This window comes from Mobula birostris, chromosome 17 (assembly GCF_030028105.1).
Source record: "Mobula birostris isolate sMobBir1 chromosome 17, sMobBir1.hap1, whole genome shotgun sequence".
NCBI lineage: Eukaryota > Metazoa > Chordata > Chondrichthyes > Myliobatiformes > Myliobatidae > Mobula > Mobula birostris.
The window spans coordinates 45,023,742-45,046,526 of NC_092386.1; the positions used below are offsets into that span (position 1 = coordinate 45,023,742).

The 22,785-nt window shown below is 41.0% G+C and overlaps 1 protein-coding gene across 5 annotated transcripts in view; it reads left to right on the plus strand.

The window, feature by feature from the left end:
- The first annotated feature begins 9,075 nt into the window (after positions 1-9,075).
- The window catches only part of aopep (aminopeptidase O (putative)), a 214,497-nt gene continuing 200,787 nt past the window's right edge, over positions 9,076-22,785 (plus strand). For all 5 annotated transcript variants that reach the window (XR_011889537.1, XM_072281633.1, XM_072281634.1 and 2 more), the window contains exons 1-3: positions 9,076-9,200; positions 11,145-12,089; positions 17,597-17,760. Coding sequence is in view for 4 of the 5 variants with exons in the window: in XM_072281633.1 (XP_072137734.1) it covers positions 11,263-12,089; positions 17,597-17,760 (991 nt within the window). In the remaining variant the exon portion in view is untranslated. The remainder of the gene's footprint in view (positions 9,201-11,144; positions 12,090-17,596; positions 17,761-22,785) is intronic.

Here is a 22,785-nt window from a genome sequence, read left to right on the forward strand (position 1 = left end):
AGAGTATTGAAAACCTGCTAGTCCAGAACAACCAATGTCTCAAGGATGCCAAAATAACAGTTTTATTAAATTAAGAATCCAGCAGGCCTAATCCTTAAAGGGTGAAATAATTGGACAAATTTCCCTGGCATTTCTATTATTGGAAATAATATTTGCTTAAAAAAAATTAACTTTACTGATGTAATAACATCTTACAGAACCACAACGATCCCTGTTTTAATGGAATGTTAAATGCCTAAGAAAGCTTCTTGGGTTCACCTGTGCCTTCTGGAGCACAATGACTGTTGCCACTCGGAAATACTTTTTTTTGTAAATAATGGAAGACTAATCAAACATCATTAGCCAAGACGTAAAGAAAGAAGAGATGTCTGTAAGCTTTATAATTAACCCAGGAGCAAGAGAAGCAGAGTTATGACATGAACAAGTTCTTCAACATTTCAGAAAAAGGGTGTAGCTGGTTGGCTGCAGTCTGAAACAAAGTTATCTGCTGATATTCCTAGGGCTGATTTTTTTTTAAACCAAGGGAGTACTAGCTGAACAGGAATGAAAAGCAGTTTGAGCTGTGGCTGAGAAGTGCTCCTTGAATTGGGTACCCAGGTCCTAATGAGATTTCAGAAATACAGGAGATTCTCCAGATGCTGGAGATCCTGAGCAACACACACAAAATGTTGGGGGAACTCAGCAAGTCAGGCAGCATCTATGGGGAAAGGATCAGTTTTCATTTTGGTCTTGATGAAGGGTCTCGGCCCAAAATGATGATTGTTCATTTCCCTCCATAGATGCTGCCTGACCTGCTGAGTTCTCCTGGTATTTTGTATGTGTTTCTCATGAGTTTTTGCAAAGCCCACTTAGGTTTGACAATGAACACACAGTGATCATAGGAATTACACGACCTTTTGTAACATAATTACTGGGGCTCCTATGTTCATTCATTGTGCACAGAGTTTCAAAGAGAACATTAAAACGTTGACTCACATCAGAAAATTTAGTTCTACTCTAAATTGTTGCTAACCAGTAATAAAATAATCTACTTAGCAATTGCCATTCTTCAAGTGAAACCCTAAAGTGAGGCCCAAAAAATGCACTCATGTGGTACAAAATATCACTTGACGTGCCCTGGCATACATCTATTCAATGGGGATGATCAAAATTAAATATGAATATTATATTTCTCTGCTACTATGATTGTCATTTCTTGCTTTTTCCTTTCTGATGAAGGATCCAGAACAGAAATATTAACTGTTTCTCTTTCTGTAGATGCTGGTTAGCCTGCTGAGCGTCTCTATAATTTTCTGCCTTTAAATTAAAACAAATTAATTGGTTCTAATCAAATGGACTGCTGCATTTCCCACATTATATTGGTGACTATACTTAAAAAATACTAAATTACTGTAAAATGCTTTTGGATGTTGTGAAATTGTGAAGGGTATTTTTGTTTATTTTGACTGCAGTCTCTTACATATTGGCTGCTGATTGACTCAACTTCCAGCAAGTGACAATTACAATTACAGTCTCCTTGTGACCATTAGCACTTCCTCAATCTGCTTATTTTTTTCAAGATAAAGAAGCTTTCAGTAGAAGACAAAAACATTCATTAGCATGGAACCCTTTCCCAAATAAAAGTTTTTATACCAGTCTTTCTTATATAGTTATGGAGGCATCTCACATATTTAAAATTCCACACTTCTGGTGCAATCATTGATTACTCATGCACCAATAAATTGATAATTCATATCTGCCACTTCCCCTCTTACAATGCTGGAGGAGCTCAACAGGTCAAGCAGCATCTGTGGGGGAAAGGAACTGTTGATGTTTTGGGTTGTGACCCTGCACGAGGAGAGGGAGGACTGGTGTAAAGAGGAGAACAGGAAGGGTGAGACAAGGGCTGGTAGGAGATAGGAGAGGCTGAAGCGTGGGAGCAGAGCCAGGTGAAGGTGGGGGAAGGAGTGAAGTTGGAAGACAGAAGCACATGACCAAAAGGTAGACGTGGACAAAGAAAAATAAATCTGGAATCAGATGAAGCACGGTGGGAGGAAGGAAGGGTGAAGGTGGAGGCAGAGGCAGAGGTGATAAGCAGAGACGCAGGCTTCTAGGGCTGAAATCTGATAAATAAGGAAGAGTTAAAGAGCAGATTGAGCCAGATGGGTGAGCGGATATGGTGGGTAAAGAGTGTGAATATCTACTCGTTTATGAAATTTGTGGGCTCTTGTGTCCTTCTCTTACAATAGATCTCGGTATGTTCTGTTCATTAGATGATTAACATCATAGAGTTAGAAGTTATCTTGTACCACACAAGATAGAAGTGAACTCTGAATTCAGTGTGATCATATGTACCGACCTGTACCTACTCAATCAACCTTTTATACCTTGCTTTGCTCGCTCTTAAAGGGTAATTCTGTAAATTGACAGCATAGCTGATGGTTAGCTCAGTATTTGACGATTACGAGAATGAAAGGGTTAATGCGTGAGCTGTGTTTGATGGCTCTGGGCCCGTACTCACTGGAATTTAGAAGAACGAGGGGGAGGATCTCATTGAAATGTACTGAATATTGAAAGGCCTAGATGGAGTGTACGTGCAGAGAATGTTAGCATTAGTGGAAGAGCTAGGACAGGCTCAGGATAGAAGGACATTCCTTTAAAATAGAGACAAGGAGGACCTTCTTCAGGCAGAGTGTAGTGAATGTGCGGGATTCATTGTCACAGACAGCTGTGGAGGCCATGTCATTGGCTCTATTTAGAGTGTTCAGTAAGGGCGTTACGGGCAGGAGAAGGGCTGAACTGGTGGAGCAGGCTCAACAGCCGGATTCTGCAGAATGGTCTCATTCTGCTCCAACATTTCACGGACTTATGGTCCTATGGTCAAGTCCTCACATCTGGCACAAACACATTATCTGCCAGGCAATAGGGATTGTTGTATTCTTCTGAGATCTGGACTACCTACAATAAGCATCTTAAAATATTGGAAACATACCACCAACATTGTCTTTGAATTCTCCAGTTAGTAGGTTGATATTGCATCAGATGGAATGCATAATCAAGGAACTGATGGAAGGGGACAGTCTTTTGTCTGCGATTACCTGGGTAGTAATCTAAGTGGATGACTCCTTGCACCTGCCAGCTGATATCACAGTGACTCATTCCACATCTATCTGTTTGATAGAGGAAAACAGCTAACTAGCAATTATAGCATCTCCCAGTGGTGTAACCTTATATTTCTACCTTGCCATCTGTCTAACAGTTGATTGCATAATTGCTTGGTCAAGTTGGGGTGGGTGAGAATCACTGATCTCATTTCTGGAGGAACAACATACAGGGCAACAAATATATGTAGTTCAACCATTATAGACAAAATGAGTAGATTATGTTCACTTCATTCCTGCTCTTTCAGAAACTTTCCCACGCCTGGGAGTTGGCCAGATGAGATAACTATTAAAAGTGCTGTCATAGCTACACTTTTCACCTGGCTGCGTGAAAAGATATGCCATAAGTTGTGTTTAATTGAGTTCCTGAAATGTGAGATTGGCTTCCTTATTGTTGCAAATTATCCACTGCAGCAGTATCAATTTTACATCCATTCTTCAAATGCCTGTAGCCTTTCTAAACTCTGTGAGTTTATTTGCCAAGACAGACAGGATGAGCATAGAACACAGAACGTTACATCACAGTACAAGCCATTCAGCTCATGATGTTGTGCAAACCTTTTAACATACTCTAAGATCAATCTAAATCTCCCCTCTTACATAGGCCTCAATTCTTCTGACATCCATGAGCCCACCTACGAGTTTCTTAAATGCCCCTAATGTATCTGAATCTATCAGCACCCTGTCAGGGCATTGCACACACCCACCACTCTCAGTGTAAAGAACTTGTCTCCGACATCCCCCTCATACTTTGCTCCAATCACCTAATTGTGAATTTCCCTCTTGTAAGCCATTTCCATCCTGGGAAGTCTTCGGCTCTCCACGCTATCTGTGCCTCCTATCATCTTGTACACCTCTATCAGGTCACCTCTCATCTTCCTTCGCTCCAAAGAAAAAAGCCCTAGCTTGCTCTACCTATCTTTGTGAGACATGCTCTCCAATCCAGGAAGTATCCTGATAAAACTCCTGTGCACACTCTCTAAAGCTTTCTGTATAACGAGGTGACCAGAACTGAACTCAATATTCCAAGTGTGGTCTAACCAGGGTTTTATAGAGCTGCAACGTTATCTTACAACTCTAAAACTTATTCCTCCGACTAAAGAAGGCCAACATGACATAAACCTTCTTAATCAACCTATTAACTTGCGTGGCAATTTTGAGGTATCTATGGATGTGGACCTAAAGATACCTCTGGGAATCTCCAGGCAAAGTACACTCCATCTACCACCACTCTCTGCTTCCTGTGGGCAGGTGAATTCTGTGTAAACAGAACCAAGTTTCCGTGGATCCCATGCCTCTTAATTTTCTGAATGAGCCTACAGAGGAAATCTTATCAAATGGCTTACTAAAATCCATATACCCAACATGAACTGCCCTTTCTTCATCAATGTGGTTCATCACATCCTCAAAGAATTCACTCAGGATCGTGAGGCACGGCATGCTTCTCAAAAAGCCATGCTGTCCAACCCTAATCAGATTATGGTTCTCCAAATACTCATAAATCCTGTCTCTAAAAATCTTCTCCGCTAATTTGTCAACCATTGAAGTAATATTCACTGGTCTATAATTCGCAGGGTTATGACCACTCCCTTTCTTCAACAAAGGAATAGCATTTGTCATCCTTCAAACAGTGTGGTACTACTCCTGTGGCAAGTGAGGATGTAAAGATCATCGCCAAAGGCCCAGTGAGTTCCTCCCTCGCTTCCCATAGTAACCTGGGGTATACCTCGTCCAGCCCAGGGGACTTATTTATCCTGATGTTTGTCAGAAGTTCCAGCACATTCTCTTCCTTAATGTCAAAAAAAATTCTGAACAGATTCTGTCCTTTTAAAATCTGTTCAGATCCAAGGTTTTGCATTTAAATATAACTTCTATTTTTCCACATTCTTTCTGCGGAAATATGTTTACTAAATTCCAAAATGTTTCACTAGTATTAAACTAGGTTGGCAGGGGAGTGAGTCCCAGAGCGATGGAGTAGTTGGTGTAAAGGTAGATGCAACATATTGAGAGACTGTGAGGGAGGATAGGTTGTAATAGACATTCACTCTACTAGCCCGGCGGGGGGGGGGGGGGTCTTGATTCTTTTCCAAACTCAGCTTTCTAAACACAGCAGCTGACACATCTGAAGATCAAGCAATTGTTTTTCTAATAACTTAAGTTTTCCAACTGATGTTCTTTGTTTAGCTGCTTGTTGTAAATGGGAGCCAGTCTTTAGTTCTTAATGTAAGTGGCAAGCAGTAATCAGTTTGAGAGGGTCATCATCATCAGGTGCCGTGCCCAGTTTGAGCTTTGACTGGCATGGCCCACACACTCCTGTTTTGGGTCAAGTGGATCAATTCATTGGTATTCATTTCCAGTTCTCTGGCTGCTGTCCCCATCATCATTTGTCTTTGTCTTCCTCTTGCTCTCTTTCCTTCAATCTTTCCCATAATTACCATGCATTCTAACTCCTCTTTCCTAATCACATGTCCAATGAAGTTACGTTGCCTTTTCATGATCTCGTACATTATTTCTCTTTTTGTGTTTGCTCTGCTCATGACATTCTCGTTAGATGTTCGTTTCGTCCATGATCTTCTTTGCATCCTCCTCAAAAACCACATCTCTGCTGTTTCAATTCATTTCCTCATGTTACTAGATATTGTCCAACATTCTGAGCCATATAACATAACTGGATAAACGTAACATTTCGGTACTCTGAGGCAGGTTGTCATGCCTAGTTTAGTGTTGATTTGAGAGGATACTCTTGCTATAAAGCAGGATGTTGACTCACAGCACCTGGACTGACTTCTCAAATTGCAGACAATGAGTTATTCAACTTGGCATTTTTCAAAATAGATAATGGTAGCTACCTTTTTAAGTTCAAGAAGGTTCAAAGACCAAATGGAAAACTTCACTTAGCATATCAATAGCTGATCTATTAGTAAGTTGGAAGGATTTGTACTCAAGGAATCAGCTTCATATCATTAATTGTGTGTACCTGGGAACTCTGTCTCCAGGAGCGTTTAGACCACTTGTGTTAAAAGGTATCTGAAAAGAATATCACCTGTGTGTAAAGTCACCCTAGAAGTAATAAAAAACTAGTATAAGTGAAGAGAGCCGTTCAGGCTTATTAGGAACATTAAGAAGCCTGAGAGAAAGACAGGGTGGATTCCTCAGCCTTTGATTTCAGTGACAGATGACTGGCTCATCTGCAGCTCATGGGGTATGTCTTTTTAGCTTATCGGAATTGTATCTGTGTTTTCAAAATCCTTTGTATTTATAAATGGTTTGTAATTTGCAAGTCTTTTATAATACAGAAATCCTCTATAATTTTGAAATGTGTTTTAAGAATACCGCTTGGATTTAAATGTGTATCACTAAAAATGAACTATGGTTAAACTATTTTGTTAGCTGGAACTATCTCCTCCTTAGTAAGGAGAGGGACTCACCACTCAAATAGTGGGTAAGCTTGCTGTGGGGAATAAAGAGGGAAGTGAACTCGTCTTTGAAGATTGGGTACTTATAGAACAACCTCCTCTTTGTGGATATCTATATCAGATAGAGCTTAAGGTCAAATTTGAGTTTAAAACTTTGCAGTCAGAAGAACCCAATACTATTGTTGTTCCTTTCCGTGCCTTGTGGCACAATGCCCTTACCGTTTCTTTAGCATTTTTGCCTGTTTTTTTCCTGAGGCCGAGTTGCTAGCTCGACACTCAACCCAGCACAGATGGAAAGTGGGTAAGGAGCCAGCGGGATTCGAACCTGGAATCATTCACCTCGAAGTCTGGTGCTGATGAGACCCTGACCTGGAGCTACACTCTGACTTCGGTTCTTTGCAGGAATGGGACCCGCTCTCAGGGTCTCATGACCGACTGCTTTTTGATATCCCAAGGACGCGGCCTGGAAGACGAGTGTGCCTTCAGGGTGCCAGATTTTTGTGGCTCTGGAAACAGGCCAGTTCAAGGCTGGTGCCCCTGACTGAGGCATCGCGGGAGAACACAGAACGTCAAGGGCAGCAGGTTAGCTGCCTAGCTGCCGTGGGCTGTGTGTCCAGAGACCTGAGCCCTGTGACCGACTCTCTGGGCAAAGAGCTCAGGAAAGGCGACGCAACAGGCTTTTAACATCGTAAATCAGAGAGTGTTTATGTCTCCCCTCTCACTGTGAAATGGGGACACCTCTTTTTCCCTTATTAGGGAGAGAGAGAGAGAGAGTCTGAGGTATGTCAAATTACAGGGTGAACGAATAGTCTTTGGGGTACTCCAAGTCTGTGTCTTTGTTGATGCTTTGCTGCACACTTGAATGCTCAGTGAGGGGGGCCGCAGATGCTTTTTTGCTCGGTGGGGGGGGCTTTGGGGTTCTAACATTTAACTGTCATTCATTCTTTGGGACGCTCCTCTGTTTTCGTGGATGTTTGCGAAGAAAAGTTATTTCAGGATGTATATTGTATACATTACTCTGACATTAAATGTACCTGTTGAAGCCTACTGATGCCACTACATCACAAGGCGGTGGATATGACATAAGGAACAGGGATGGAGATAAAGTGGTGGGATTGCTAATCAAGGATAGTATCACAGCTGCAGACAAGAAAGACATCGTGGGAGGATCATGTACTGAGTCAGTGTGGGTGGAAGTCAGAACAGGAAGGGAACAATCACTCTGTTGGGAGCAATCCACAGACTCCCAAATAGCAACAGAGCATTGAGGAGCAGATCGCGAGGCAGATTTTGGAAAGCTACAAAAATAACACAGTTGTTGTCATGGTGACTTCAATTACACTATGATTGATTGGCATGTCCTTAGTGCAAAAGGTTAGATGGGGCAGAATTTGTTAGGTGTGTCCAAGAAGAGTTCCTGACACAATAAGTATACAGGGTGATGAGAGGCCACACTTGATCGAGTACTAGGCAATGAACCTGTTTAGGTGACAGAACTCTTGGGTAAGCATTTCAGAGACAGTAACCACAACTCACTCACCTTTACCAAAGGCTTGGAGAGGGATAGGACCTTCAGCATCCAGGGCATGCCCTTTTCTCACGGGTAGGAGATACAGAAGCCCGAAGGCACACACTCAGCGATTCAGGAACAGCTTCTTCCCCTCTGCCATCCGATTCCTAAATGGACATTTTTAATATACAGTATTTCTGTTTTTGCACATTTAAAAAATCTATTCAATATATGTAATTAATTGACTTCTTTATTATTGTTTTATTTTATTTATTATTATTATTATTTTCTCTCTGCTAGATTATGTATTGCATTGACCTGCTGCTGCTGTTAACAAATTTCACGTCACTTGTTGGTGATAATAAATCTGGTTCTGAGATAATATGGAAAAGTATTTAATTAGGGGAGGGCAAATTATCATTCTATTAGACAGGAATATATGTACCCAGGGAAATGCACAACTGAACTGTGGAGGTTGTTTGGGGAGAACTAGCATGAAATTCTGGATAGGTTTGCTTCATTGATGTAGTGAAAGGGATTTTTGGGTGAAGGAACCATGGTTGACAAGAGAAGTTATACATGAAGTCAAGACGAAGAAAAAAGCATACTTAAGGTTTAGGAAGCAATGATGAGACAGGCTCTTGAGACTTATAAGGTAGCTAGGAGGAACTTAAGAAAGGACATGAGAAGACCTTTGCGAGTAGGATTAAGGAAAACCCCAAGGCTTTCTACAAGTACATGAAGAACAGAATGACTAAACTCTGGGTAAGAGGGATTAAAAAAAGGAAACTTGTGCCTGAAGTTGAAGGAGGTGGTGTTGGTCCTTAATGAATACTTTGCTGCACCGATAATTCCCCCACACCTACACAAAACGCCAATACCCACACACTCCCAGTTCTCCCGCTTGTCCTGCTAGCGCCCCCTGGTGGCAGTGACCGAAAGATGCGGATGGGTTTTCCTCTCGTGGGCGCTGGATGATGACGCAGGATGTCGCCTGGATGATTCGGCGGTGGAGCAGTAGAATGTGGAAGTGGAGCTGAGAGTATGAATGGAGTGGGCAATGGATGCCAGCGGGGCCCTGGGCGGGAGGTGGTGGTAGTTCATTGAATTGCAGAGAGAAGCAGTGTCGCTCAGGTTAGTAGCTGGAGTGACACCGGCGAATGATGCTGTGTTCACTTTGTACTGCTTACAGGGCGTCCTGTGCTCCCCTGGAATTTGCTGCGCAGAATTTTGATTCAGGCACTTGGGTGTTTACAACTTCAAAATAGCAAATAAAATGCAAAACTATACACAATGCAACGCTCATGTCTCACCGTGTACTGTAAAAGATAGTTTCAGTTTTATTTAAATAGACTTATAGTTATTATACGTATATTCCGCGAAATAAACACGACTGAAATGGTGGTGGTGTGCACCTCAGGATAAACCAGAGGAAAAAATCCAGCGCTGGAGATCAACACCTCTGAAAGCCACGTCGTGGCGCTGCCTTTGTTACTAACATCACGGCTGGAAGTAATTGTGTCTTAGTCAAATGTATTGTTTTCAGTAAAAGCCTGTGACAATAACCAGTTTATCTAATGACTGGCGCTGAAAACCACCTACTGGACGAAGAGTAATAGTCGATGTTTCTGCTTCAGCTTTCCTTTATGTTTAAAATTGTAACTTGTTTTCTTAAATTCAAGAAAAAATTGGATAATATGCTTTACGTTTTTCAGTTAATGAAGCTGCTGTCTCATAGTGACACATGAGATATGACGTTTATTATACATGATGTTTATTAGATTTTTACCTGGTATTTTATTTAAATTAGGTTATGACAAGCGTAATTAGATTTTGAAGGCAATGTATTTCAACTATTTTACATGTTATTTAACAGTACATGAAACAATGGAGGAGCTCGGTCAGGCCGCATCTGTGGAGGGAAATGAAAAGTTGGCATGTGGGATTAGACATTTAGGAAAAAAAAACATGAGAGATTTCTTCAGCTGAGGGTGAAGATCCTGTGGAATTACTGAAGCTAGAAGGCAGTGGAGGTCATGTCACTGAAGGTATTTAAGAAAGGAGGAAATCCCAATGGATATTGAAGAGAATGGAAATGGGTTATTGAAACAGGATTAGCTATGGTTGAACTGAATGAGAGAGCTGGCTTGAGGACTGAATTTGTGCAGTATTTTCAATGTGCACAGGATGGAAGTAAATTGCAGAGATGTAAACTTGAAGTCAGCTTCATTGTGGCTACTAGCCTCCATAGTATCCAGGATATCTTCAAGGAGCGGTGCCTCAAAAATGTGGCATCCATCGTTCAGGACCCTGTCACCCAGATCATTCCCTGTTCTCACTGTTACCATCCAGAAGGAGGTACAGGAGCTTGAAGGCACACACTCAGCCATTCAGGAACAGCTTCTTCCCCTCTGCCATCCTATTTCTGAATGGACACTGAACCCATGAACTACCTCACTACGTTATTAAAAACTTTTATTTTTGCACTACTTATTCAACTATTTTTTATATACACTTACTGTAATTCATGTTTTTTTCTATTATGTCTTGCATTGTACTGCTGCCGCAAAGACAAATTTTGCGACATGTGCAGGTGATATTGAACCCGATTCTGGTTTTGATATGTTATTAGGTCTTGTAGTCGATTACAATTTGTTTATTTCATGGATAGGCTGAAATAGAACAAACATTGTGCCAAGTTTGAATCTGATGGAAGATATAAATCTGATTATTTTTGTGGGCTGAATCTATCTCAAAACCAACCCATTTCTGCAGCCACAGCTAAGTTTTATGCCAGACCCCAGGGAGGCTGTAAAATTAATAACTGGAGAAATTGCCATGTGTTAATATGCTCAAGATAATTCTTTCTTTACTCCTGTTCCTACTGATAAACAAGTTTTGGAAGAATTATGCAAAGTTGGCATAGATGTAGCCAATGGGCCCATGGAAGGCACTGGGGCTCTGTGTAAACATTGGATTATGGGGAAAGCAGGGAATATGTGCTATTAAGGACAGTTTCAAAAATGACTTGTATTAGATAGACATTTTGTAATTTTCCCATTTCGTTTGTGTATGCAGGTTTAAAGAAAAACAGCAATTACTTATAAGAACAAATGGCAGAAATCTTGTTTGATTATTTTTTTAAAAAATCAGGGCGTACTTATAGCACTGGAATGCCACGGAATTTACACGTTAAATGTTAGCTATTGCTGGACAAACTATGAATGAAAATACAAATTCAGCACTTGACCCCAACAAAGATGATCTTCCTCTCATGGCCAATACTAGTTGTATGCTGGTCAGGCATTATGTATTAGATCTGGCAGTAAATTTTGACAGAGAAGTCATCAACGGTACCATTGTCCTCTTCCTAGAAACCAACAAAGTGTACAAAAGAACATCCAACCCTGTGGGAGCAGGTCAGCTACTCTCCTTACAAGGACTATTTGAAACTGAGCAACCAGGACCTTCATGCAGTCTGACTTCTGCATGTGAGGATCAGATGAGCAATCAAGCTAACCACCGTGATGGCAGAGTTACCAATGTTAATAGTTGTAACTATAGCAACAATGAGTGGGCTGGAGAGAGATCTGGTACAAGGGAGCTCTGCGATGACGGGAAGGATTTTGTGCTGGTGCTGGACTGTTGCGACCTTGTGGTGAGTAAGGTGGAGGAAGTTAATGTTACTGCTGCAGCAGATGCTGACAGGTTGAATGGAACGGACGTGCTCAAGCCAGAAGATGGCACTTTTTCTCAGGGACTGCAGGATGATCCCCAGAATAGCATAGTGGATGAAATTCTAGGTTTATCAGCAGATCGCTGGCAGGAGCAACATAATTATTACCTCCAGTGTAGCAACGTGCCTGGCTGTGGAGAACTCCAGTTTGAGACCGACACATGGAGCATGAAAATAAGGAAACCAGGAATACAAAGCCCTCAAGACTTCCCTCGTGTATTGAGGATCTGGTATGAAACGAAACCAGAGGGTGGCTCGGTTAAATGGACTAAGGACCAAAGTGGCAGGTTAGTTACTTTCGAATGCATGTTTCTTTAAAGCTTGTAATTTAATTATAATCTGTGATATATTGAGCTATTGGCAATGTTAATGAAGCAATACACACAAAATGCTGGAGGAACTCAGCAGGCCAGGCAGCATCTATGGAAAAGAGTTCAGTGGACATTTTGGGCCGAGAACCTTCCTCAGGGCTGGATAAAAAAAGAATGAGGTCAGAATAAGAAGGTTGTGAGAGGAGAAGAAGAAGTACGAGGTAGCAGGTGATAGGTAAAACCGGGAGAGTGGGAGGGGGTGAAGTAAAGAGCTGGGAAGTGGATTGGTGAAACATAGAAACATAGAAAATAGGTGCAAGAGTAGGCCATTCGGCCCTTCGAGCCTGCATCGCCATTTATTATGATCATGGTTGATCATCCAACTCAGAACCCTGCACCAGCCTTCCCTCCATACCCCCTGATCCCCGTAGCCACAAGGGCCATATCTAACTCCCTCTTAAATATAGCCAATGAACTGGCCTCAACTGTTTCCTGTGGCAGAGAATTTCACAGATTCACCACTCTCTGTGTGAAGAAGTTTTTCCGCATCTCGGTCCTAAAAGGCTTCCCCTTTATCCTCAAACTGTGACCCCTCATTCTGGACTTCCCCAACATCGGGAACAATCTTCCTGCATCTAGCCTGTCCAATCCCTTTAGGATTTTATACGTTTCAATCAGATTCCCCCTCAATCTTCTAAATTCCAACGAGTACAAGCCCAGTTCATCCAGTCTTTCTTCATATGAAAGTCCTGCCATCCCAGGAATCAATCTGGTGAACCTTCTTTGTACTCCCTCTATGGCAAGGATGCCTTTCCTCAGATTAGGGGACCAAAACTGCACACAATACTCCAGGTGTGGTCTCACCAAGGCCTTGTACAACTGCAGTAGTACCTCCCTGCTCCTGTACTCGAATCCTCTTGCTATAAATGCCAGCATACCATTCGCCTTTTTCACCGCCTGCTGTACCTGCATGCCCACTTTCAATGACTGGTGTATAATGACACCCAGGTCTCGTTGCACCTCCCCTTTTCCTAATCGGCCACCATTCAGATAATAATCTGTTTTCCTATTTTTGCCACCAAAGTGGATAACTTCACATTTATCCACATTAAATTGCATCTGCCATGAATTTGCCCACTCACCCAACCTATCCAAGTCACCCTGCATCCTCTTAGCATCCTCCTCACAGCTAACACTGCCGCCCAGCTTTGTGTCATCCACAAACTTGGAGATGCTGCATTTAATTCCCTCATCCATGTCATTAATATATATTGTAAACAACTGGGGTCCCAGCACTGAGCTTTGCGGTACCCCACTAGTCACTGCCTGCCATTCTGAAAAAGTCCCGTTTATTCCCACTCTTTGCTTCCTGTCTGCTAACCAATTCTCTATCCACATCAATACCTTACCCCCAATACCGTCTGCTTTAAGTTTGCGCACTAATCTCGTGTGGGACCCCGTCAAAAGCCTTTTGAAAATCCAAATATACCACATCCACTGGTTCTCCCCTATCCACTCTACTAGTTACATCCTCAAAAAATTCTATGAGATTCGTCAGACATGATTTTCCTTTCACAAATCCATGCTGACTTTGTCCGATGATTTCACCGCTTTCCAAATGTGCTGTTATCACATCTTTGATAACTGACTCAGCAGTTTCCCCACCACCGACGTAAGGCTAACCGGTCTATAATTCCCCAGTTTCTCTCTCCCTCCTTTTTTAAAAAGTGGGGTTACATTAGCCACCCTCCAATCCTCAGGTACTAGTCCAGAATCTAACAAGTTTTGAAAAATTATCACTAATGCATCCACTATTTCTTGGGCTACTTCCTTAAACACTCTGGGATGCAGACCATCTGGCCCTGGGGATTTATCTGCCTTTAATCCCTTCAATTTACCCAACACCACTTCCCTACTAACATGTATTTCCCTCAGTTCCTCCATCTCACTGGACCCTCTGTCCCCTACTATTTCTGGAAGATTATTTATGTCCTCTTTAGTGAAGACAGAACCAAAGTAATTATTCAATTGGTCTGCCATGTCCTTGCTCCCCATAATCAATTCACCTGTTTCTGTCTGTAGGGGACCTACATTTGTCTTTACCAGTCTTTTCCTTTTTACATATCTATAAAAGCTTTTACAGTCAGTTTTTATGTTCCCTGCCAGTTTTCTCTCATAATCTTTTTTCTCCTTCCTAATTAAGCCCTTCCTAATTAAAGAGATATATCTGATAGGAGAGGGCAGAAGGCCATGGAAGGAAGAGATGGGGAGGAGCATCAGGGGGAGGTGATGGGCAGGTAAAGAGATAAAGGTGAGAGAGGGAAATGGGAAGGGGAATGGTGAAGAAGAAGAGCGGTGGGGGGGGCAATTACTGGAAGTTCGAGAAATCAATCAAGCTCTGTTAAAATTGTTAACTGGAGATGAGATACAAATGAAGCAAACATTTATTTTCCACTCAGCACAGTGCTTTTATATCAACAAACTTTCAAATGTCAACACTTTTTCAGTATATTTTTATTAAGATACTTTTAAAATTGTACAGTTTGGTTAATTCCTTTCAATGTATTTGACAGATAGTACAGGGTGCTTTATATAACAGTTTTTCATAAGTACAGTACATGTAATGCTGATACAAATTCCTCGTAAAATCAGTGTGACTGCGGCCCGTGTTTGGATGGCAGACGGGCTGAGCCGTGCCATGTTTTTCGATCGTTCTTCAAAGCTTGGAGATGGTCACTTTAAAGTCTTGGCTTAGTGATGAACTAGAACTGCTCTTCATTTTGCTGTTACCCTGGGGGATCCTCAGTAGCACCCTTTTCTAATAATTTTGCCTTTTAGTCTGTTTTATGCACTTAACGGTGAAGAATATTAGCCATTGAGAAGTGAAACAGTTTGCAATTTGTGCGGCGAATGTTAGCTGGGTTAGAGGCAGAGTGAAGTTCCCCTAGCGTGACCTCGCCCTAGACTTAATTTTGCTCCCCCTGAAAAGCCAATGCATTGTGTTTTGTGCTTAGCAATGCCATTCAGTTTATGATCACTCTGAATGAAGCTGCCAATTTAAGCACAAACTGGGACATTTTTATTCCCTGGCTGTATGCTGACTAGAAACCAAAATGAGAGTTTTGACACACATTTCCACATATGGCAGCGCATAATCCACACCTGGAAGCAAGTGGGTATTTATAACCTCCATTTCAAAAAAGAAAGGCTAGTCTGTTGTTCTATGTCACCAATCAACGTAATGTTTAATAAATAGACTTCATTGAACAATTATAATTTGATCATCGAGTTTGACTGGCAAATATTGCATAATTATGTTATTGTAGTGGCTGAACAGTAAGATTATATATTTTACTATGTGGTGTGTTAATCAGATAGTTTAACAACATGTATAAATAGTTATTGCTTAACATGTATTTTCAATAAAGCTGAAAGTATGGTGCTTGAACAACAAAGGATAGCCCGACACGGATTGATGTCGCCTGGCAGTGTGTGCTCAGTTACATAATGAGCTGCATTAGCACAGAATCAGGTTAATTTAATATCTCATTCTGGTCTATTTTCTGTTCCTCTGGGACCAAGGATCATGAGAATTTGAATTAAAGTAGGATGAAGATAGTGCAGCTAGCTCATTATAAATGCTGCAAATATCCTAATTTAACTGGTGGCTTGAAATCTTTTGAAATAGTGCAATAGATCGGTGTTGAAGGTGAGTTTTCCTTTCCATCGCCGCTGGGCACTTCACGGTGAGAATTCTATTTATGTTGTGAACTTACTGACACACTTAATGATAGTATTGTCACCTGCATCTCTTTAAAACTTAAGATACGTCAGTGTTTGCTTTTTTTTGCTGTGTGCTGATTGCTAATTGAAATATTGGTTTAAATATGGTTTTGATGTTAATAATGGAAGTAAAGGTGGTTTTGTCAAATTAGTTGGATTACTTCAGGTTCTTCACATCTTCAGCCACTTGTTAGTTTAAATCAAGGTCGCTGATCTTGATTCTAACACAAGTAAGAGCTTTGTTTTCCTTTCCTTTATTTTCCTTTGCGATTTTAATTTGTTTCTGGTATTAAAGCTATTTTTAAGGAATTTTTCCATCTCTTAGGTCAATTGTCCTGTTCTTATGTATTTAAATATCGATGATGTACAAACATAGTTCTCAGGCCTCTGAGGGCGGCAAGCTGTCACAAGGCCATGAGTAGTTGGGGCCTTAGGATCTGCTGCTGAAGATGGTCACGGTAGTCAAGCTCCATGCTTAGTTGGAACAGTGGAGCTGAAAATGATGAATGCAGCCGCAGGCAAGGAATGAAATGGAAGAGGACTGTTCATTGGCGGTGAATGAGAATATGAGCCTGGATTGAGTTCTTCCTGGCCTTTTATGATCGTGTAAAGAATTGGGTAGGACTTACTATGTACCATCTTGCCTGAAAGGTTCTTTCAGTAATGTAGCAGTCACTGTGTCCTGCACATAGTACTTTTGAAGTGCTCAATTGCTGAAATGAGGTTGAAAGCCAAGGCCCTCTGATTCACATCAAGAACATTGCACCTTAGCCAAGCCTGGGGTCTCAAGATTTAATTCCTGGTCTGCACTAATCTTAGTTTTGCTTGTAGGGGGGTAGTTTCACTGAGCATTTACTTGCACTGTAAATCTGATTGTTACTTCCCCTGGTACTATAGTGCCTTTACCTCTTAAATAGAATTCTATTTCCGTTCCTGCACTATTCACTATGACTGTTAATTCAGAGCCATCTGTCCACAAAGTTGCCTTTCAACCATTGCCCACCCCCCCACTCAGTAAGCTTCCATGTGGATGCTTTGCATGGTGCCTTACAGCTTGCAGTACCCTTTCTCCAATCAACTGGGTTGGGCCGGTCACCCCAGCTGAGGTCCACCCTGCCGGCTACCTATCTGCACATCGATTCTGTGGCTCACATGTTGTCCAGCTTTTCAGCTTCCTTATCGACTCGTCACGAACATCAGTTTGGGCTCTGCTCTTCCTTGTGAACAGAACAAGGAAAGACATTTGACCTTCTACAGGGGATTGAAAGCAGGTATCAGCATGAGTCCTTAAATTCCCACAACCTTCTGTTCCTAACTGGCCAACCTATTCTTTCAGTTTTTCTCTATACTCTACCTTCTTCTTTCTCCTTTTCTATTCATCAACTACCTCATGAGTCCTCATGCAGGTTTTCGAACTGAAGTGCCGACATTTCCTCTGCCCCCTACTTCCCCCGCCACCGCAACCATAGATGCAACTGAACCTGCTAAATTCATTCAGCAAATTGTTTGTAGTTTTCCCTCAACCATCTCCCAGTGTATGGTTAGTATAAGTGGGTGTTTGGCATGGACTTAGTAGACTCAAGGACCTGCTTCTGGTTGAAGATCAAAAGGTTTCTATTCAACAGATCAAGTAAGTGACATAGCACAACTTCTTGCATAAAAATCATATAGAATAATAATTTATTTTTGTTATTTTTCAGACCCTGTGTATACACAGCAGGATCTCCTATAAACAACAGAGCACTGTTTCCATGTCAGGAGCCTCCAGTAGCTATGGCAACTTGGCAAGCCTCAATTTGGGCCCCTAACGATACTGTGGTTCTAGTGAGTGGTGAAAATTGTGCTGAACCCCACCAGGCTGGAGGTAAAAAGGACATTTGGAAGGATATTGCATTCCTTTATTTCATGGACCATATGATATAAATAGGTGCAGAAGTAAGATCATTGTGAGTAAAATGAAAACAACTGAATTAATAAATTGTCAGCATTAAAATAAACTGGACCAGAAACAAGAAGCAAGGTTTGTATTCTTGGGATGTTCTAAATACTTAATGATCGAAGAAGTGCCTTTGAAGTGCATTCACTGCTGTGGTGTCGGAAATGTAGCAGCCGATTTGTGCACAGCTAGCTTGGTAAGTCAGCAATTTGACAATGACCAGTAATCCACTTTAAAAGAACAGTAGCGGGCATCTCCTCTGCTCCTCTTCAGAATGGAGTCTGTGGATCTTTTGTGATTGCATTGGGTTTGCTGTCTGTGAAGCTCTGAACTCAAATGGTGGTCTTAAGCCCAATTCGATATAGATAGCTCTAGGTATGCTCACGGAAAGGAATTTTCTTCAAATGTTAGATCGCTTCCCTGTTTATCCTCCGCAGCGAGTTTAACTGTCAATACCCACTATGTGACTGGTGGCTCACCCCTTCCTACCAAGGAGAAGATGCTTCCAGCTAATGAAGTAATTTAAATACAGTTCATTTATTTTTAATGGTACCCATTTAAATTTGGATAAAATTCTTAAAACACATCTAAGACTCACAGAGGATTTCTATCTTATAAAAGACTTCCAGATTACAAATGATTTCTAAAACACAAAGGATTTCCAAAACACGTGCAATTCCTAGAAGCTGAAAAGAAATCCCAATGAGTTGCAGATGAACAAGTCATTTGTCGCAGAAATCAAAGGCAGGGGAATGGATTCTAGTCATCCCTGTCTTTCTGTCATTCTTCTTGTCATTCCATGACTATTCCTAACACGCCCGACTGCTCTCTAACATTTATACCATATGTTGCTACTTGGTGATTTCACAGGCGTTTGATACTTTTCAGATAACTTTGCTAGGGAATTTTCATAGATGATCTAAAAGCTTCTAGGGACAGAGATCCCAGACACCCAGAATTAATGATGTGAAGGCTGACTCTCTGAATACACAAATATTGATTGTACACCATTGATTGATCAACTATTTGATGTGCTAAGTGATAGTATCAGTTTGCTCTGCAATCTTCCTTGAACTAAATAACTCAGCCAACATTGTCCGGTTTGATGCAGGCCCAATTAAAATAATCCCATTATTTTACACTGCATTGCTTGAGCAGCCAGCTCTGTGCTGCGTGCCAGCAGCCTATGCTGTATAAGACCATAAGACATAGGAGCAAAACTAGGCCATTTGGCTCATCGAGTCTGCTCCGCCATTCAATCATGGCTGATCCTTTTTTCTATCTCCTCCTCAACCCCAGTTCCTGGCCTTCTTCCCGTAACCTTTGGTGCCATGTCCAATCAAGAACCTATCAATCTCTGCCTGAAATACACCCAACGACCTGGCCTCCACAGCTGCATGTGGCAACAAATTCCACAAATTCACCACTCTTTAGCTAAAGAAATTTCCCCGCATCTCTGTTTTGAAAGGGTGCCCTTCTATCCTGAGGCTGTGCCCTCTTGTCCAAGACCCTTCCACCATGGGAAACATCCTTTCCACATCTACTCTGTCTAGAACTTTCAACATTCAAAAGTTTTCAATGAGATCCCCCCTCATCCTTCTGAATTCCAGCGATTACAGACCCAGAACCATCAAATGTTCCTGGTATGATAACCCTTTCATTCCTGGAATCATCCTTGAGAACCTCCTCTGGACACTGTCCAATGCCAGCACATCTTTTCTAAGATGAGGGTCCAAAACTGTTCACAATACTCAAGGTGGGGCCTCACCAGTGCCTTATAAAGCTTCAGCATCATATCCTTGCTCTTGTATTCTAGACCTCTTGAAATGAATGCTACCATGGCATTTTCCTTTCTCACCACTGACTCAACCTGCAAGTTAACCTTCAGGGTGTTCTACACAAGGACTCCCAAGTCCCTCTGCATCTCAGATTCCTGGATTTTCTCCCCGTTTAGAAAATAGTCCACACATTTATTTCTACTACCAAAGTGCATGACCATGCATTTTCCAACATTGTATTTCATTTGCCACTTTCTTGCCCATTCTCCTAATCTGTCTAAATCCTTCTGCAGCCTACCTATTTCCTCAACACTACCTTCCCTTCACCAATCTTCGTATCCTCTGCAAACTTGGCAACAAAGCCACCTATTCCGTCATCTAAATCATTTATATACAGCATAAAAAGAAGTGGTCCCAGCACCAACCCCTGCGGAACACCACTAGTCACTGGCAGCCAACCGGAAAAGGATCCTTTTATTCCCACTTGCTGCCTCCTACCAATCAGCCAATGCTCTAACCATGTTAGTAACTTTCCTGTAATACAATGGGCTGTTAACTTGGTAAGCAGCCTCATGTGTGGCACCTTGTCAAAGGCCTTCTGAAAGTCCAAATATACAACATCCAGTGCATCCCTGTTATCTATCCTACTTGTAATCTCCTCAAAGAATTCCAACAGGTTCATAAGGCAGGATTTTCCCTGAAGGAAACCATGCTGACTTTGATCTACCTTGACCTGAGCTACCAAGTACTCCATCACCTCATCCTTATCAATTGACTGTAACATCTTCCCAACCACTGAGACAATGCTGTTTGTTTGCAAAGTTGTTCTTTAGACTTGAGACTGATTATTGCTTCCAATGAACATTAAGAACTGAAGACTGGTTCTTGTTTATGACAAGGAGTTGAGCAAGGAATATTAGTTGGAAATTTAACTTACTCAAAAACATCTCTTTGAACCCTGGAAGAGCTGGCTGCTGTGTTAGAAAGCTGAACGTGGCAAAAAGGCCTCTCTGGGTCTTGGACAGTGAATATCCATCACGCTTTTATGTATACTAACGATAAGGTCAGACCACAGTTTAAAATTTAATCTCAAGACAACACTTCTGATCTTTACTCACATGCCTTATAAATGCAGAATGAATTCTGTTGGATTTCCATTTAAATTTATCTGCAACTTGCAAATGCTCATATAGAATTGGGAAGGTAAGTACTGAAGTGGCTGAAGTTAGGTGATGGAAGCAGGTTATATTGATCAAGATGAAGTTTGATATCAGAATGGGATATCGGGATTTAACAGAATTTTAAGTTTGTGATGTTGAGGATCAGGAGCAAAATTAATTCAAGCCTAGGCTCTATTGTGGTAACCTGCTTAGAACTGTCCACTAAAATGCTTGCCACAACCTCAAAAACAAATTCTTCACCTTATCTCTACAATATGTATAAGTGGCTTGGAATTTATTGTTGTTCTGCGATAGTGTAAGGAAACACTTTTACAGGGTAATTTGGATGAGGTGAGATGGTATCTATGGAGAAAATAAGTTTTCTTGCAAGTCAATCCATGCTACTTTTGTTTACTGCTTAGGGATGTGAAGCATCTGAGTTTTATGTGTGAAATTGAAATGTATTTATACGTTTGTGCTGAACACAGATGTATAGTGAGTGTGGGACTGTAACTTTGAGGCTTGGCTGACACCCAAAAGAACAATTTAAATTCAATCAAAGCATTTTGTTGATCTATCAGCCCTTTAATTAAATGGCAGTCTTACTACGTGGCTAATCATTCATACTTCTAATAATAGGAATGAACTCCCAGAGTTGTGTTGTATTAAGGAGACCATTGCTGTTCCCTTCAAATAATATTTAATGAAAACTAGGCATGCAAGTCTAATATTTCTGAATCATGAATGAGACAATTTTGAGAATTATGGGCTTGTAATAATTATAATAAGGCCGAACTGGAACTTTTCAGTTTAAGCTGTTGATAGACATCAAACAATCATAATTGCAACAGAAATGGTTTGTTCATTATTCTGTGTTATGCTGATGATGGTCTGCTTCCGTTTGCAGAGATTGTGCACTAGTATCACAGACGATAAGGAAGCTCACACTGCTCCCTTGATTTTGGAGCATTGGCTCACACACTGTTGCAAAATAAATTGTTTCCATGAGTACTTGATTGGATTTGCTTTTTTTTAAGTTGGCAGCAGTTCTTTTACTTCGGTATTATCATGATGTTTATAAGTAATTTGACTGGTTGATGCCTGTAGTTTACTGCATAAAGTATTTCACTCTGAAAACAACAACCTGAGTAGGCACAAAGATTGTAAAGTTAACTTTCTTTGTGTTTCATTCAATATCCTTAAATGCACTCTCTTTTTCTCTCTCTTCACCACCCAGCCACATCTCCCATCACTTAATCTTGTTTTCATGTTTGTTTCCAGTTAGGTGATTGAAAGATTCTATAGTCAAAGGTCCAAATAAGAATTTTATTGCAGTTCTTTTACTTCTGTAATGATGGAAACCTAGTTCTTTATCATGTTTGCCAGCTCTATTTTTTTTACAAATTGACCCTCGGCCGTGACATCAGAGTGTTTTATGACAGTTTGTCGTTCTATGAATCACTGTTGTAGAATGATTGTTCACTGGTTCTTGAAATTTCTTTCATTTATATTGCATGGAAGACAAAAGAAATAAATTGGTTTATGAAGACCATGAATTAGGTTTAGGCTGTATGACACTACTTGAAAAAATTCTTCAGATTAAATTAGGCAAAGTAATGATTCTCACAATGAAACTGGATCAATGGTAATAAGGAATGATTTGAGTGCATTTAAGTTTTTGGTTTATGTGATGTTGAGATTCATTAAATGCCCTCTGCTAGGAAATGGCATGTGAATAATATTGATCCAAATTTACTGGAAAGATCAAAATCAATTTTTCTCATCTTATTTTAGTGCCCTTTTATTCTTCTGCAGTAACAAATCAAACTAACTAATTGAATTTGAGCTTTTTTCTCTTGTAGGTACAAAAGTCAAGTAGTTGTTAGAGCTACAGCATTTTAGCTTACAAACTGTGTGAAGCTGGTCCTTATGTGTAATTTCTTGCCAAGCATAGGTCAAAAGCACTGTGATATTTGATCATTTTGAAATATACCAAGATTTGTCAGGGTAGTTTA